We start from the raw sequence: 18,550 nt of genomic DNA, 5'->3' as shown, positions 1-18,550 counted from the left end.
TGGTTACCATTCTACTAAAGAAAATATATAGAATTTTCTGGAGGAACAGGCGAACTTTTCCAAAGAACAAAGAGTATACATTTTATAACAAAAATACTTATGAACTCACCAACTTTAATGTTGACACTTTTTCAAACCACTTGTATTCTCAGGAACGTTAGTAGACAGGTACCTCTCAGGTGTTGCGAAGACGGGGCTTTACGTCTTAACTTTTGTTGTACTTTTAATGTTATTCAAGTAATGGTTTGAACATAATGTAAATATTATAGTATCAATACGATGGTTGTTGTTACTTTGATTACTATGATGCATGTGTTGTGATACTTAACATGAAGTCATCCACCCCCGGACGTTTCCGTCGTTCCGGTTAGGGGGTGTGACAGATTGGTATCAGAGCATTATTTATAGTGAACTAAGTATATCAACCTATAAAAGATATACAACTATAAATACAATGGGACTAAAACACTCTGACCAAGAATTATACTTTAAAATATAACAATATTTTATAAAAGTATATATAAATACTAGAACAAGTATCACAAGAAGAACAAAACAAAAGTATTTAGATGTTGGACACTACATTCAAACCTGGACTGTTATGTAATCATATCTGGAATAAATATAGCCTGGTCAACTACATTTATTTGAGATACGACCAACATGTGTTTGGGAGTGATAGTGGTGTTGCAGCAAGTCTAAAACTTACCAATCCTATATACAAAGAAATGTTAGAACAAAACATAAAGTTAAAATACTATAGGAGTATTTTAAGTACAAGAACTAACTCATGTGAAAACTAAAAGACCTTTACTGATAAGTCTATAATTACTGAGTGTATACGTTAAGGTTATATATAAATGAGATTATATAGACTTAGAATTGGTGATTTTCACTCTACTTCATGTTCCTTGTTTGGTTGTGGTTTTAGAGTAGGATCACTTATTCGAAGGTCTATTTGATCTGGATTATATATAATCTGTATACACTAAGTGATTATAGAAAGACCCGCTAAGGATCATCCTCGTAAAAGTTTATTTTTAATAAAAATATTTTATTAATCTCATAGATTCTTTAGACATTCTCATTCTAGCAAGAACAACATAGGTAGATGTAACTACTCCATTACAACAGTCAACAGAGAAGTTGAGGTAGAACCAAAAGAGGGTTCACGAGGAGGATTTCGAGAAAGAATCAGACAAAGAGAAAGTCACTAGAGAGATCATTAACAAACCTTACCCTATCAGAAACAAACTAGAGAGCACCTTATATGTCATACTAATAACTAAGAAAATAATATAACCTAGTGAGTCAGTGACTACACTACTCACAATATGTATTAAATTACCGTACCTTTCGTCACAACTAGTAACAGTAAAATCAAGAGAGATACTCCCTTCCAAAACCTATGAAACCCGATCAACTTAAGATTTAAATATCTATATCCTACTTTGTTAAACTTAACATCTGAACAAAACCAATTAGTACTCTCTACCATGAATACATCATAGGGATGTAGGTCAAAACATTAAGAACCGCACAACAAAACGAGAAATTTATATGTATATATAAATAGATAAAGTTTAACTAGAAACAACCCTAATTACTTATCGACTCATTTCACATCATGTAACAGAATTATGTCTTCACATGGAAATAACCAGCCAACCGACGAAACTCCATTTCTGCAGATAGATTCTGCTACTTTCCAAGCTGCAGTTACGACCGCCGTGACAGCTGTCATGGCATATTTCAATGCAAATAACGCTAGTGAAAATGGAAATGGTGTATACAATTCAAACCATAATAACAACTTAGGAAACCAACGAGTATCTACCTACAAGAATATACCAACCCACAAACCTGAAAACATGAAACGAAAGTTCCGAAACGAAAAAGGAAGTAGTTCAACACAAAGACCTACCAAAAAGCAACAAGCAGGAATAGTCCATACTCCCACCAACCCTACAACCCTAACACCGCCAACACTGTATTTAGGAAACCTCCCACACTGCAGCAAGTGCAACTACCATCATTATGGAGTTTACCGGGAGTTGCATTGCAAAAGTTGCAACATGAAAGGGCACACTGCCCGCTTCTGTAGGACTCTAATGGAACACCTCACTTCAACCACCAATGTTGGGGTAAGTCCAATATGCCATTTATATGGTGAAATGGGACATTTCAAAAGAGATTGTCCAACAGAGAAGAATGACGGAGGAGCGGGAGGAGTTTGATGATAGGACATAAAGGAACAACGAGGAACTTTCTAGGATTTTGGTACGTTTTCTAAACAACAATAATTAAACATCGAATTTTCACGAAAAATATTTGACAACTAAAATTAAAAATCATAAGCTAACACATCGTTCATATAAAAACTAAGAACCCTTGCAGGTAAGCTATGAAGGCTTAGTGTATACATTAGAGTCATTTATAATTAAGATTTGTAGGCATAGAGTGAGTGATTCCGCCTTATTTCCTGTTCCTTGTCTAGTTGTGGATTTAGGGCAGAGTCACTCAGTCGACTGTCTTTCCAATCTTAATTATACATGACTTGTAGACACCAAGCGATTATAGTGGGACCTTGTAGGGATTATATTATGAAAGTTAATTATTTTCAATTATCAGAAAACTCGTACTGCTAATATTCGTTAAATGCGGTACAAAATGTTCGCAGTAGTAATAACAAGGATAAAACTGAAAACATATACATAGAATAATTCATCGTTCTAACAATCACATCTTTCAAATCAACTTAACATCTGTTGCGATAAGAAGTTATAATTCCATCTTTAAAAATGGATTGGTTTGGTCCTCACCATACCAATTTCCTGTGCCACTTAAAGACCCTTCGCCTTAAACGACCGTCTAACGAAATCCTTTCAATCTATAACGACAAACTCAACACAAACCTCAGAATCGTCTCTCGCTTTAAAACCTCTGAAGTACCCATGCGAGGGGTACCACGTCTTCCTAGCTTATTCCGTAGACAAGAAACTTAAAGTGAAAAATACCGAGGATGTTCTGGAAATCTGTGACTTCCCGAAGTATTCCCAACAGACCTTTTGGAAATACCACATATGCAGCAAGTAAAGTTCAAGCACAAAGGCTAGGGACAAATACGGTTAACCTATCACTGTTAAGTGTATACACGAGAGTGGTATATAACTAAGATTCTATAGACCTAGGATGTGTGCTTCCGCCCTATCTCCTGTTCCTTTTTAGGTTGTAGACCTGGGGCAGAGTCGCACATCCGACCGTCTTATTAATCATAATTATATACGACTTGTATACACGAGGTAAGGATATATGGACCAGGTATAAATCCTACTATGAACTTCTGGACAAAGCTGCCTAGAGCTACAAGTGGACATCCTACCAGTTGGATAAGCATAGTCAAATAAGCCAAACCCGTACACTCTCGACCAATCAGGATAGAAGATCAGATATAACTGAAATATTTACCTCTTTCTTAGTTCCTAGTAGACACTCAGAATTCGAATTTCGGGACGAAATTCCCTCTAACGGGGGGATAATGTAACACCCCGTTATTTCCTATCGTGTAAAAGTCAATAAAAGTCAACTCAACTCAAACATATAAAATTAAAGTCAAACTTGAGTCAACTAAAGTCCAACTTATTATTTTGAATTTTCTTATTAAGGTTGGTTTGATAACCTTTATTTGTTTAAAAGCTTTTTATTTGAAGTGTTGCTTAAATTAGAAGAGTAGTGCTAATCCGAGAAGTCTCGCATGAGCAGTAAGCCTTCGGACCGTAGACGGCTTCCGAGCCGCAAACCCTCACTGCTTCTTCTTTTCTTTTCTTCTCGTCGGACCGCAACCGAAGGGAGCCACAAACTGAAGAGAGTCGCAAACAGTTCGCAGCCGCAAACCCGAGGATCTTATCTCCTCGGGAAGTGTTTACAGTCGAAAACTCCTATGTGTATATATATATATATATATATATATATATATATATATATATATATATATATATATATATATATATATATTTGACTGATTTTTCCTTCATTCTACACTTCTTAGCCGAAAACTCAAGATATTCAAAGGCTGCAGGATTTAGAAGTTTCATTGCCGCATTAAACAAAGGCTCAGTAGATGCTTTGCATGCCCTCCAAAACATCCGCTCATAATGTACTCCGGTGAATCTTTTCCTAAAGTTAGCTACAATATGCCTTGAACACTGCCTATGTTCTGTAGTAGGTAAAATGTCTTTCACAGCCTCCAACAAACCCTACACCATAAAGGGAAATTATTAAAACAAACAACTACATTTAGATTAAAATGAAAGGATATGGTAGTTAACATACCTTATGTTGATCTAACATCAAAGTAATACCAAAACCATTTACCATTTCTAGATCATCCCTTAAATTCTCGAAAAACGATTTCCAATTCTCTTTGTTTTCCACACAAACAACTGCCCATGCAATTGGAAATATATGATTATTAGCATCCCTTCCAACTATACATATTAACTCTCCAGTACATAAGCCTTTCAAGAAACACCCATCCATATTTATTACACTTCTGCAACTACCTCTTCATCCTTGTTTTAGTCCCTCAAAACATATGTAAAAGTTACTAAAATAAGTCTTCCCATAAGGCATACTATTGACACTAATCTTCACAGTTGATCCAGGGTTTTATCTTCTTATCTCTTCACCTGTAACACCCCATTATTTTCTATTGTGTAAAAGTCAATAAAAGTCAACTCAAGTCAAACATATCAAATTAAAGTCAAACTTGAGTCAACTAAAGTCCAACTTATTATTTTGAATTTTGTTATTACGGTTGGTTTGATAACCTTTATTTGTTTAAAAGCTTTTTATTTGAAGTATTGTTTAAATTAGAAGAGTAGTGCTAATCTGAGAAGTCTCGCATGAGCAGTAAGCCTTCGGACCGTAGACGGCTTCCGAGCAGCAAACCCTCACTGCTTCTTCTTTTCTTTTCTTCTCTTCGGACTGCAAACGAAGGGAGCCACAAACTGAAGAGAGCCGCAAACAGTTCGCAGTCGTGAACTCCTCGCAGCCGCAAACCCGAGGATCTTATCTCCTCGGGAAGTGTTTACAGTCGAAAACTCCTATGTATATATATATATATATATATATATATATATATATATATATATATGTATATATATATATATATATATATATATATATATATATATATGTTTGACTGATTTTTCCTTCATTCTACCTTGGTTTAAAAAAGCGTGCATGTTGCGACCGTTGCGATGTTGCGTTGCGTTGCGATGGCCTAAGCGCAACAGAGATGTAGGGTGAAGCAACCTACATGATGCGAGGTGATGCGTGCGCATCGAAGCGCATCCTGCACATTGCGCTTTGTTGCATCCTGTGTCTGGCCCATTTGACTTAGAAAATAATTAAAATCTAATAAAGCCCATGCAAATGCAATTGTTTAATTAGCAGTCGACCCTACTTCTACCTTAGAGACGTGTGTATAAGAATACTAACAGCCACAACATCATGATCACACGACAAACTTTTTCTTCTCTCTGTCATTATCGATGAGTAACCTCTTCATTTTCCCTTGATCCACCCTCTTATTTATTGATCCCACGTTTCATAGTTAGCACTAAGTCACTAACAGTGCTCAACATTCTCTTCTTCTCTTAAGTCTTAACATTCTCTTCTCTTAAGTGTTGACAATCATGGCTGCTAACAATGATTCGTTGGACCACAACATTGATCCTGCAAGAAAGTACAGTGTGAAAAACCCTATGAACAGAAATAATTTCACTTGCAACTTCTGTTCTAAAGTCACCAAGGGAGGTGCAAGCCGTATGAAAGAGCACCTTGCTGGAGGTTTTACAAATGTTCTTGCATGCCAAAAATGTCCAGATCATATTCGAAAAGAGGTCAGGGATTATATGAAACAGAAACAACAAATGAAGGAGAGCATTCAAATGGTATCAAGAATGCAAGACTTTGATGATTATTATGGAGACGGAGAAGAGGAAGATTGTGTTGAAGTAACAGGAAAAAGGGGTGAAGGTAGCAGCAAGCAACCACCCAGAAAGAAACCAAAACAAAAAGGGCCGATGGATATGTTTTTCACTCCAAAAGCTGAAGATGCACTTAAAGGTAGAAAAGATGGGAAAGGAGGGAAACAACAAACTATAAATGACGTGTGTCGGAAAGAACTACGGGCTAAAGCACGCAGGGAAATAGCAAAATGGTTTTATGATGCAGGTAATGTTTTTTAGAGTTATATATTCTGTTATTCTGTTTCTTAAAGTTAATATACATGTTCAGATTTATTGATGTTATATACATGTTCTGATTTATTGATGTTATATATGTTGATTTATTGTGTAGCCATTCCTTTCAATGCTGCAACCTATGACAGTTTTCATATCATGGGCAAAGCAATTGGACTGTTTGGTCCTGGGATGAATCCCCCAAGCATGTATGAGTTAAGGGTTCCCTTGTTGAAAAAAGAAGTAGCCACAATTCAAGAAAAAATGGTAGACCACAAGACCGAGTGGGCTCAAAAAGGTTGTTCAATAATGTCGGATGGTTGGCGCGATTCGGTGGTGCAAAAAGATATAATAAACTTTTTAGTTAATTCACCACGGGGATCTGTTTTTGTTAAATCCATGGATGTGTCAGAAGTTTCAAAGGATGCAAACTTGTTGGTTGGTGTTCTTGATGACATGGTTCAGGAGGTGGGAGAGTCCAATGTTATACAAGTGATCACAGATAACACATCTGCTTATGTTAAAGCAGGTAAATAATAGATAATTAATTCTAAGTTTAAGTGTCTAACTTTCTTTATTTTATTCATTATTTGTTTATTTTCAAGTTTATTTGTTGTGAAATTTGTAGGGAAGTTACTGGAAGCCAAAAGACCACACCTCTACTGGACTCCATGCGCAGCACATTGTATTGATCTTATGTTAGAGGATATTGGAAAGAACATCCTTCAAGTGAAAAGTTCTTTGAAGAAATGTATGTTGGCAAATGGGTACATATATACCCATGTTGCTATTGTTAATATGATGAGGAACTTTACCAATCAAAGAAACTTGCATAGACCAGCTATAACCAGGTTTTTGAATTGTGACTCTTAACAGTTGATTAACCATTCATTATTTTTGTTGTGTCTAATATTCAATTGTTGCATTAATTGTAGGTTTGCAACATCATTCATCACCTTATCACAATTTCACAAACAAAAAGACAACTTAAGAAAAATGGTTTTGTCAAAAGAGTGGAATAAAAGCAAGTGGGCCAACGATGCAACAACAATCAAGATTAAAGGATATTTCATATCACACACATTTTGGAGAAATATTTTGTATTCTCGTAAGTTGACAGGACCGCTTGTTAAGGTCCTTAGAATGGTGGACGGGGAGAAAAAGCCAGCTATGGGTTATATTTATGAGGCAATGGACCGAGCCAAGGAGACTATCTCAAAATCCTTTCTCTACAAAGAAAAGGAGTATGAGAAAGCTTTTAAGTTTATTGATGACAGGTGGCAATGTCAACTTCATCGCCCCTTGCATGCAGCTGGACATTACCTAAATCCAGAAATCTTTTATGCTAACCAAGCTGACACATCTTGTGAAGAAGTTATGACCGGATTATATGCATGCATCGAGCGATTGGTACCAGATTTGAGTATCCAAGACAAGATTATGGAAGAATTATCTTTATATCAAAGTGCTCAAGGTTTATTTGGTTTTCCAATGGCAATAAGACAAAGAAAGTCAAAAGCACCTGCTGAGTGGTGGATATCTTTTGGGTCTTCAGCCCCTAACTTGCAAAACTTTGATGTACGAGTCCTTAGCCTCACATGTAGTGCTACAAGCTGTGAGAGAAACTGAGGAGTCTTTCAACACGTAAGTTCCTGGATTTATGTTATTATCTTTTCATTTGTTTACACATTGTTACATGTCTAATATTATTTAACTCTTTCATTGTATTTTGTATTATTGTAGCTTCACACCAAAAAACGGAATAGATTGGCACAAAGTAGACTAAATGATATGGTCTATGTGAAATTCAACCGTTCCTTGAATCGTCGATCCAAAAGAAATGACAAGTCTGATCCTATCCTTCTAAATGAAATAGATGAGAGCAATGAGTGGTTGTTGGGAACAATGGAGCAGAATGGAGCTGATAATATAGTGTTTGAGGGTGAGGATTTGACTTGGGATGTTGTAGAAGATGCAGCTGGGGTAAATGAGCCTATCTATTCAACAAGAGGAGCTTTGAAAGATAAAGGAGTTGCTGGAAGTAGTACTAGTAGGCCACCTGCACAAGATAAAGGTGTTGCTGGAAATGGTAGGCCACCTGCATGTAGTAGAAAGTCACCTTATACACTACCACCTGAACCTAGTAGACTTGTGTTGGTGGATGAAGAGATAGAAGAAGATATTGGATTGTCTTGTGACGAGGTCGAGGAGGTAGATTGTGAGCTCGGTTTGATGAGGATTGATGACATTTGATGATTATATTTGGTTTCATTTTGCATGACAATTAGATTTAGTTTCATTTTGCATGAGTATGGTAAACCTGCATTTTGCTTTTTGAGTTTTAACTAATCACTGTCAGGTTTGTTTTCACTTTTCAGTTTGCATATGGCATGAATTTTGGAATTTGGTTTCATTTGATATGTTTAATGTTTATGGTGTTTTAGTTAGTTATTGGTAAACATGAATTTTGCTTATATATTTAGTAATTACTACTTGTGCGCCACACCTACGTGATGCGCTCGCAATCGCATCTCGCAACACGCATCGGTCTCCGGGACCTAATCGCAACGGAGCGCAACACGCTTTTTTAAACCAAGCATTCTACACTTCTTAGCCGAAAACTCAAGATCCTCTCTCAAGTATCATCAACCGAAAATCCTCCTCTCTCCTCAAGAACATGAGAAACTTCTTCCTTTCTTGAATTTCATGTGAAATTCTCTTGAATTCAACTTAGAATCTTGCGAGGATCATACCTTGATCTTGTAAGCAACTTACAAACACCTTCTAATCATCCTATATTGGGCCGAAAACACATAAAAGCACTAGTTTTCACGAAGAACATGAAAAACACACAAACGATATTCTAAGTATTATCGTAAGTCTTCTTACGATAATTAAGTGGTGTTTAACATTTTAAACATTATTATAACGTCTAATTTATACTTAATTTTGATATTAATATAAATTAGGATTCGAGTTTTGTCACAAGTGCTAACTTGTGGATTTAGCTATATTGCACTGTATCATCAACCGGAAATTTACAAAAGGTGAGTTCATACCCCCATATTTTTCCAAGCTTTTTCAATGTTTTTAGGGGGAGAATACAAGTAAAACACAAAAATTTTGTGTTTTAAAATATAATTTATTTATTATATTTTTCTTACCATCAATATGTATTTAAACAAGAAACTTGTTAAAACATGGAAATAAACTTATAAACTATAATAGGTATAGTTAATGGATTATATAAACTATTTTACAAAGTCCAGGTTAAAACATGAAAATAAACTTATAAACTATGATAAATATAGTTTATGGAACAAAGGGATTTTTTTACAATGTTACCTGTTATTTATAAAAAGGTTTTCGCGTTATTACTTGTAAAGTCGTTGATCTAGTTTGTGAGACATGTCTTCGTGTACTTACCTAAGTACCAGTGGAAGTCTACCTCTACGAACCAGAGTCTCCTGGAGGGAGAGCGTGAGTTTGTGTATAGATCTATATGGGACCGACAATCCCTCACCTCTACTGTTAGCTACAGTTCGACCGGCAGGTCTGTGGGTGACAAACGTCATAAACGATATTAGCGTCCGATTCACGTCGTATCAATTAGTATGGTCATAAGAACTCACAAGGAGAAAATAACGACATATTTAGGTAGTAATATACTTTTTCTTAAACAATCTCAAGAGATACTAACTATGTGATTACTCGGCATATACAATAGGGTTAGATAAAATTGATGTCCGGTAGACAGTGGAATGTGTGACTTCCGCCTTACTTCATGTTCCTTGTTTGGTTGTGGGCTTAGGGAAGATTCACTCATTCAACTGTCTATTCGATCTCGGTTATATACAACTCATATGTATTAATTGATCATAGGAGGGTAGTATCGTCGCATCAGGTTTTCAGGGCAAACAAGTCTTCAGCCAGTTTAACTTATCAACAAAACTAGATATCATTAAAGTAAGTATAGTAATTATACTTGTGCTTTTTGGTCCTGGAACGATTAAGACTATAAATCGGTTCTATAGAAAATATAGGATTTTCAATGGTAAACATCGTTATTTTAAAGGTAATCAGTCTTCGATAGAACTTTCCCGAAAACAATAACAATTATTACTGAAAACAATGTTTTACAATAGAGTAAGTGGAACTAGGAACTTATTTACAAATGGTTTAATGCTTATTGTCAAACTAGTATAAGATAAAGGACCTTTAATGGTTAATTCTATAATTCCTTAGTTTATACATCAGAATTATATATAAATAATATACGATAGGTAGTGGAATGTGTGACTTCTGCCGTACTTCCTGTTCCTTGTTTGGTTGTGGGCTTAGGGCAGATTCACACAATCAACTGTCTGTTCGATATTAGGTTATATATAGTTAGTATAAACTAAGTAATTGTAGAAGAAACTATTGTGGTTACCATTCTACTAAAGAAAATATATAGGATTTTCTGGAGGAACAGGCGAACTTTTCCAAAGAACAAAGAGTATATTTTTTATTACTAAAAAATACTTATGAACTCACCAACTTCAATGTTGACACTTTTTCGAACCACTTGTATTCTCAGGAACGTTAGTAGACAGGTACCTCTCAGGTGTTGCGAAGACGGAGCTTTACGTCTTAACTTTTGTTGTACTTTTAATGTTATTCAAGTAATGTTTTGAACATAATGTAAATATTATATTATCAATACGATGGTTGTTGTTACTTTGATTACTATGATGCATGTGTTGTGATACTTAATATGAAGTCATCCTCCCCCGGACGTTTCCGCCGTTCCGGTTTGGGGGTGTGACATCACCATAAGACCAAAGCTTTGAATAGTGCTCAACAAGTGTGCCATCAATTAGCTCAATGGCATGTTTCTTTTCTCTCCTACACTGTCCCATACTCACATATATTCCAAAAGTTTGTTTGACCACTTCCTTAACCATCCTAACACTCATTTTTTTCTTATTTAAGAACTCAGTTGTAAAGTGGCTGTCAATCCAAGCATAGCTAACAATTGATCCCAATTTGAAAATTCTTACACAATTGTGCCCATCTATGAGTGACTTAATCTGGAAAGATTGTTCTTCACTCATCCATGAGGCCCAAAGTCTAAACTTACACTGCCCAGAACAACATTTCACTAAAAGTCTCCTACTATCATTTTTCTTGTAGCACAACTGATAGCCATTAGCAACAACATAATTACATAACATATCTTTTAACTGTTTTGGACTTTCAAATCTCATACCTAGGACAGGTTTTTGTTTTTTCCAGTTAACATTCTCATTATAAGTTGTCACTGTTGGATTAATGTCTAAGTCCATAACTATAATTGGTAAGACTTGACCCGACCCGGCATGGTCCATTTGGGTTGCATGGCATCATGCATTTGGATAGACTATAATGAGAGAAATAACACTTAAGGTTGGTTAATATATTATAAGTTCTAATATATTAATAAGGTTATTTAATTAGTATTGATCAAGAATTAATTTGGAATTAATTAAGTGATCAAAAGGAGACTAATTAAATATATGGGTTGATTGTGTAAATCATTCATTCTTATATATGTGGGCTTATGATCCAAGATTCCTTATGTTGGACTAAGTCCATGGGGTGACCCATGGATACTCCATAGAGGTTAAAATCCATGGAGCATAAGGAATGGGTAAAGTTATGAGTTACATGGTGTAACCCTAATAGCCACCATATAAAAGAATCCCATGGCTCAAGAAATCGTGCACTAATGTGTGAGTGTGAGGGCTAGACGATTTCAAGGAGTGTTCAAGTTTCTCTCAAGTTATTCCAAGTGTATTTGGTGTTGTGTGAACCATTTGAGGTGTCACACTTGGGGCACTAGGCACTCAAGCTTTATGAAGACATTCTACATCAAAGAGGTATGTATTCTATCTTGTTATATTCATTATTTTGTATGCTAGATTAGGATAATACCTTGGATGTTCATAATTGTATGTATAATAGAGAAAACATAGATCCAAGGTATTTAGGGTTGCATGTACACTTAGGAGTGTTAGAATGCTCAAAACCCAACAGTGGTATCAGAGACTAGGCTTGTTTTCTTGTTATACTTGCAAAAGTAGCTGAAAAATCGAGTTGGATGCATATATTCGATTGTTTTGGCCGGAATTGGACTAGGAACATTACCCTAAGATGTTTTTGGACTTATAAACTTGTTTTTGATGTGGTAATGTTCATGCTAATCCAATTTCTAAGATAATTGTCATAATTTCAAAATTTGTATTAGTTTGTATGTTCATGCTAATTTCTTGAAGATTGATGATTTGAATTATCTTGTTCTTATGAGGTTCTTAGATTAATAGAAAAGTTGTGTGAAATAGTTGTTTTCAATCCATTTTAATCTAAGAGTTGATTCCAAAGTGTGTTTTTGTAACTTGTCCTCAAGTTATATGAAAAGTCACATTTAAGAATCATAAAACTCATAAAAGTTGGCAAAGGTTACAAAATGAAGAGTCTAGTTCTAATTAAATGGTTTTATGACTCCATAACTTGTCCTCAAGTTATGGAGGTTCAAGAGTCTCTTCATTAAATTAAAAAAAAAAAGTGTAACCTTAATTAGTTCCATAAGTTACAATAAAAAAAAGTTATTTTTTTTATTAATTAGTTTAAAGTCTTCCATAACTTGTCCTCAAGTTATGGAACTTGAAGAGTTTTTTTTTTTTTAATTAAAACTACTTTAAACTCATAAGTTATGGAATTAATTAGTTTTGAATAGTTTCAAAACTTGCCCTCAAGTTTTGGAATTTGAAAAGTTTTCACTTATGAATACTTTAATTCCAAGTTAGCCCTTAGAATTTTAAAAGTTAAAATTCAACCCTTATACTTTATAATATTATAAGTTAATAATATTTATATATATGTATAAGAGTAAAGTCAGTCTTACCGTTAGTAGGCCTCATTCACGAAGCTGGTCTATAAGGGGGTATAAGGTTACTGCCTATAAAATGGCAGTTTAATGGGTGTCCACTCTCACCCACCGCTTCCTTGACTGGTGGAGGGTCGTTAGCCGAACGGGTAGGACAAGGACTATAATTCTCCTTTCATTAAAAGTATTAATGATAAATACTAAGTAACTAAACTCTTATTAATACCCAATCTTAGTTACTTAGGAAAATGTGAATTTGGTGCTAACCCATGAAATTACACTTTGCACTTTGCTTAAGTCGTTAGTGGAGCGTGTGTGGTTAACCGGCACACTAACCTGGACTTAACAAGGTAGGCAAAGGGCAACTTAATATTTATCATAGTATCGGTGGAGCGTGTGTGGTTAACCGGCACACTGATTAAGGGGTAAATATTAAGGGTACCAAGTATATTTGCATGGTTATTCACACCTTGTTTTGTGATCCTCGACATCCCAGTCACAAAACCTGAAGGGCACACTCGAGATTGAAACATGCCTTTGAACTGTTCAATGAATCTCAAAGATCTAGGACTTTCAAATCCAATTAAAACCTAATAAATTATTTCGTTTTTCATGGTGGAAATTGGTGAATCGTCATTCACCTACCTTCAAATATTTTATAGCTTGGATTACGGCATCCCTCTTCTAAGTTATAAAATAGTTTGTTGGGTCCTAGCCTTAATATTTCATATTGGGTGTCATATTAAGGACTTTAAATCAACTATCTTGAATATCTCCCAAAAAGATGTCTGGTCTAGACATTTATGATCTTCCCAAATCTCTTGAAACAAGCTTTCCTAAATGAAGATGATGTCCCATGGATATCATACTTCTTTCACCTCCTCCAATTATTCTCCTTAACCCACAAGTTCCTAAAAAGTTTAAGGTCACTCAAGCCCTATTGGCAAGGCAAGGTCTAGGTGTGATCACATCTTGGAGATGTAGTCACATATTGACAAGCCGGGAGAGTTGGGTGTCAAAGTCTTGAGAAAGTTGGTGGCTCAACTACTTTCTAAGTCACATAGTGAGTTCTTTTGGGAATCCTATGAAACAGACTAAGACAAGACCCTTAATGATCTTATCTATTTGCTAAGATCAACTTCCTAAAACGCTATGGACATTGACAATGATGACATTGGATATCCAGTAAAGCTCTCTCTTCCCAATGGAAAGGGATCGGCCATAGTCAACTCGGTTGACCCAATGGTAAAGAGAGAGGCGAAGTCTGAGATAGTCCCATTATCAAGGGTCCATAGGTAACTATTGCCAAAGGAAGGGGCATTGGTTACGAAGCTGCCAAATTTACCTAAGGATGTTAAAGTCAATAAGTTTGGCTCTACTTCAGGTAAAGTCCATTGTCTAACTCTATTAAGTACATGCTGATTCTGATCGCGAAGATGGATTTCAATCGCATGGTTCGGTGATCAGAATTTTGGGCTATTACTTAAGAGTTATGATATTTATATTGCTTAGGAATAGATAACAACAAGGTTTTCATATGGATTGTAAGGATAAGTTTTTCCGCAAAGTTTTAAAATAAAAGAAAAAGGTTTTGATTTTATTTATTTTAAGTATCCTTACAATGGCATTTTGAAAAGTTGTTGCTTATAAGATTCCATTGATAGCAATATTGGAAAAATGGATTTGATTCTTTCGGTTGTGGTAGTGTCTAATATTACCAAATAAGGAAAGATTCTCATCACCCAAGGTTCAATTGGACCGAAACTTGGAATCATGCAAGTTCTATAGTATGATGAATGAGAACTTTCAGCTTGGAAAATTAAGACTAATTCCTTATGTGAATAAGGAAAGGACTAAGGGATCGAGTACACATTCTTGTGCACTGGTCAAGTCCACCACAAAAGATCAAGAAGACTATTCGTCATGATTTACTTAAGTTCAGTAAATATGGGTATACTTATAAGTTTAAGTATAAGTCTGTAGCATTGGAGAAGTTTCAATGTGAGACAGAACGAATAAGAAGAATCAAAGTGTGGCAGAAAGATAAAAGTTTCTCAAATCTGAAAAGATGGGAGAGTACTTTAGTATCATGTTTATGATCATCTTAATGGTTAAGATACCATATCACAATTGGTCCTCTAAAGTCATCTTAGTGCATTCTTATGACTAAGAAGAGGAGTCATGAATTGTTGAAATGGTTAAATAAAAAAAGATGAGTCATACTTCGTTCCAAAACAATTCTTAGAGTCATACTCCAAGATTGTAACTTGAGTGACATATCTTAAAGAGGGTTTGTTAACACTAGTCAAATGTAAGAGTAAAAGGTTATCTACTCTTGTACATTTGAAATTGGTAAGTTGTGATGTTTTGGATAAAACAGAGACCAACTTAGGCCAATTGTGTAAAGTGTTAGTCTTGATAAAGAATCCGCACTATCTCTTGAATATTTGACAAGGGAGTCTTATATGTCAAGAGGACAGTGGGAGTCTTAAAGCTCTTGAAAGTTTCAAGACTTAATCAAGAATAAAACCTAAAGTCCTTTACTAGCACACGACTTGAGGTTTATAACCTATCGTGTTGAAATTTTTGTGCCTATTCAAGTTGGCTTTGCATAGGAGTTCTGAGAGTTCTCAATTGGTTGCACAACTACTTGGAAGCAATGGCAGGCACCTGAGCTGCCAAATGGCAAGAATTTAAGATTGCACAAGTTTAATCAATATGAGTTTGGATTTGTCATTATCCTTGTCTTGTGACTATGGTTTTGACGATTCACATGGATAAGAACACATACACCATAAAATCTAAGGGTCATAAGGTTTCTTTCCGATTCATGAAAATGATGGTGAGGAAACACTTCCACCAAGTAGATTTGAAGCAGATGGCAAAAGGTCTAAACAATTGAGACTATGATTACGGCATCCATTTTCATAGTTCTGAAATTGTTTAGACACACATGCATGCTATCTAAGGAAAGGTGTATGATTTTGATAAAGTTTTATCAAAGCATCTCGTATCAGAAATCTGAACTTTGGTAAGAAAGTCAATAAAGTATTGATTTCTAGAAGTCCAGTTGATTTCTGAGTACATGTCAAAGCTAGTGGGAGCATAAGTGTTATGCTAATAATCATCATGTTAGTGGGAGCATGATAATTATTGTTAGTGTTGCAAGTTAGCAATGTTAATTATAGAAAACAAAAGTTTCAATTCGTGAGGCTGCAGGAATTGAAAAAGTTGTTTTGCTATAATTAAGGGAGAGGATATACTTCATTTCAGTTCTAAAGTCTTAGATTGAGACCTTAATCATCTTTAGTCAAGAATATATATATGAATTTCATGTTGGATTGGTTCAACTTAAGGAAATTCTATATATTGCGTTCTCAAAATTCGATTATGATTACGGCATCCCTCTTCATAGTCAAATTTTGAAAACATGGCAAATAAAATATTGTAGCAAAAGACTGGTCTAGAATCATGTCTTTATGTGAGACATCATGAATCGTGTACCATTTGCTTTGGGTACAGGATCGATTGCATGTGCTATAATATTTGTCATTTCTAAATTTTTCCAAATGCCCAAAGGCATTAAGAAGGGAAAAGGTCTAGAATTGAATATGACTAAAATGATTAAGCAATTGTCGAGGACAATCTGAGGTTTACCAAAGATTGGTTGCTCAGGGACAGTTGGAAGTATAGTGCTAATTTTGGAAGGACCATATTGACATATTCTGAAAAGAGGCATCTCTTATTCAGAAGTGATAGTCAAAATGAGAATATGGAGTTGTCTCCATAGGTGGAAGTTATCTATGTAAGATTAGAAAACTTAATGCAAGAAGCATGTCCAAAGCAATGTACTTTGAATATGAGACTTAGTTTCCATGGAGTTGATCTCCATTGGAATACCTTATAATGACTGTTGACAAGTCTTTGTGACTTTGTACATATTCATTACAGGAGGGTCAGTGCATATAAGTTTAAAATCTAAACAGATTTCGATAAATGATAGGAATTTGAAATTCTCACATTTTTCGATAAGGATTTGGGAGTGTGAAATTAGAATCATTGAAATCATGTTCAATTGGTTTATTTCACAAAGTAAGGATCATAGACAAACATAGAGTGCATACTTGGTGTATGGTAAAGCTATTGTTTAAGAAAAACATAGTGTACATGCTTGGAGCATGGGACAACTAGTGTTTTTAATTCAAGTATAAAGTTGATAAAACCGAAACAATGAATAATGAGTAATCAGTATGGTGATAAATAAAAGTGTTTATTTATATTCATAGGGTTTGATACCATATTTGATTCATTTATTCTTGTGTTTCACTTTGCATGTTTTGACTTCCAGAATAACTAAGTCGCTCTTCCTGGATGATTAAGTTATTCAAACCATCCACAGTCGGTCATTTGTTGGAAGTAGATATGAATCAAGACTGTAATGGGTTGGTTTGTAGAGGTCCAAGTTGGTGGACAAAGTGGTGCTACAACACTCATGAGTGCTCATAAGTTCTGAGTATTGGATTCAACCCACGCTCATTTGAATCACTTCATGGATTTTATCACGAGTGATCATGAGACGATAATATCTTATATTCTTAAAACCTAGAGATATGAGTTGTTACTATGAGTTGGTTATACATTGATTGCACGAAAACGCATTGGTAACTCGATATTATAAAACGTACCTTTGTGTATGATTCAACAAGTAGTAGAACAATCCATATGAGTCGAAGTTTATCCATTCCTTTTACCTTCGGGATAAAAGCGATATCTGTGGGCCCCTCGATGATTTAAAGATGATACATGTGAGTGCTTGGCCAAGCCAGGACTGATTTGATTTGTTCAATCAGTCAGTCATCATGAATCGGAAATCGGGAAACAACAAATGGACAGAGAGAATGATTGATAATCCATGTCTCAGTCCATATGATATCTAGAATGGAGGAATATATGATCCCTTATCTAATAGACAAGTCATTGACAAAGGTCAGAGTTCATCGACAAGGTCAGAGTTCGACAGAAGCTTTTGAGAGCTACGATTGCTGATCGGTTCCTGAAGTCATACGCAATAATAGTTTTAGACTTATCCAAGTGGGAGACTGTTGGATTAATGTCTAAGTCCATAACTATAATTGGTAAGACTTGACCCGACCCGGCATGGTCCATTTGGGTTGCATGGCATCATGCATTTGGATAGACTATAATGAGAGAAATAACACTTAAGGTTGGTTAATATATTATAAGTTCTAATATATTAATAAGGTTATTTAATTAGTATTGATCAAGAATTAATTTAGAATTAATTAAGTGATCAAAAGGAGACTAATTAAATATATGGGTTGATTGTGTAAATCATTCATTCTTATATATGTGGGCTTGTGATCCAAGATTCCTT

The 18,550-nt window shown here is 35.2% G+C and overlaps 1 protein-coding gene and 1 pseudogene across 1 annotated transcript; both read left to right on the top strand.

Moving 5' to 3' along the window:
- The first annotated feature begins 5,699 nt into the window (after positions 1-5,699).
- LOC145164716 (uncharacterized) lies at positions 5,700-6,867 on the top strand. The gene is made up of 3 exons (XM_079083415.1): positions 5,700-6,240; positions 6,367-6,777; positions 6,854-6,867. The coding sequence occupies exons 1-3, from the start codon at positions 5,700-5,702 to the stop codon at positions 6,865-6,867; spliced, it is 966 nt and encodes a 321-aa protein (XP_078939541.1).
- A 179-nt stretch (positions 6,868-7,046) lies between these two features.
- LOC145164715 (uncharacterized) lies at positions 7,047-8,501 on the top strand (annotated as a pseudogene).
- Positions 8,502-18,550: the final 10,049 nt, after the last annotated feature.

Source organism: Lactuca virosa, chromosome 3 (assembly GCF_052849685.1).
Source record: "Lactuca virosa cultivar CGN04683 chromosome 3, Lactuca_virosa_CGN04683_v6, whole genome shotgun sequence".
In the NCBI taxonomy this organism is placed as follows: Eukaryota; Viridiplantae; Streptophyta; class Magnoliopsida; order Asterales; family Asteraceae; genus Lactuca; species Lactuca virosa.
This window is presented reverse-complemented; position numbering and strand designations above follow the sequence as displayed.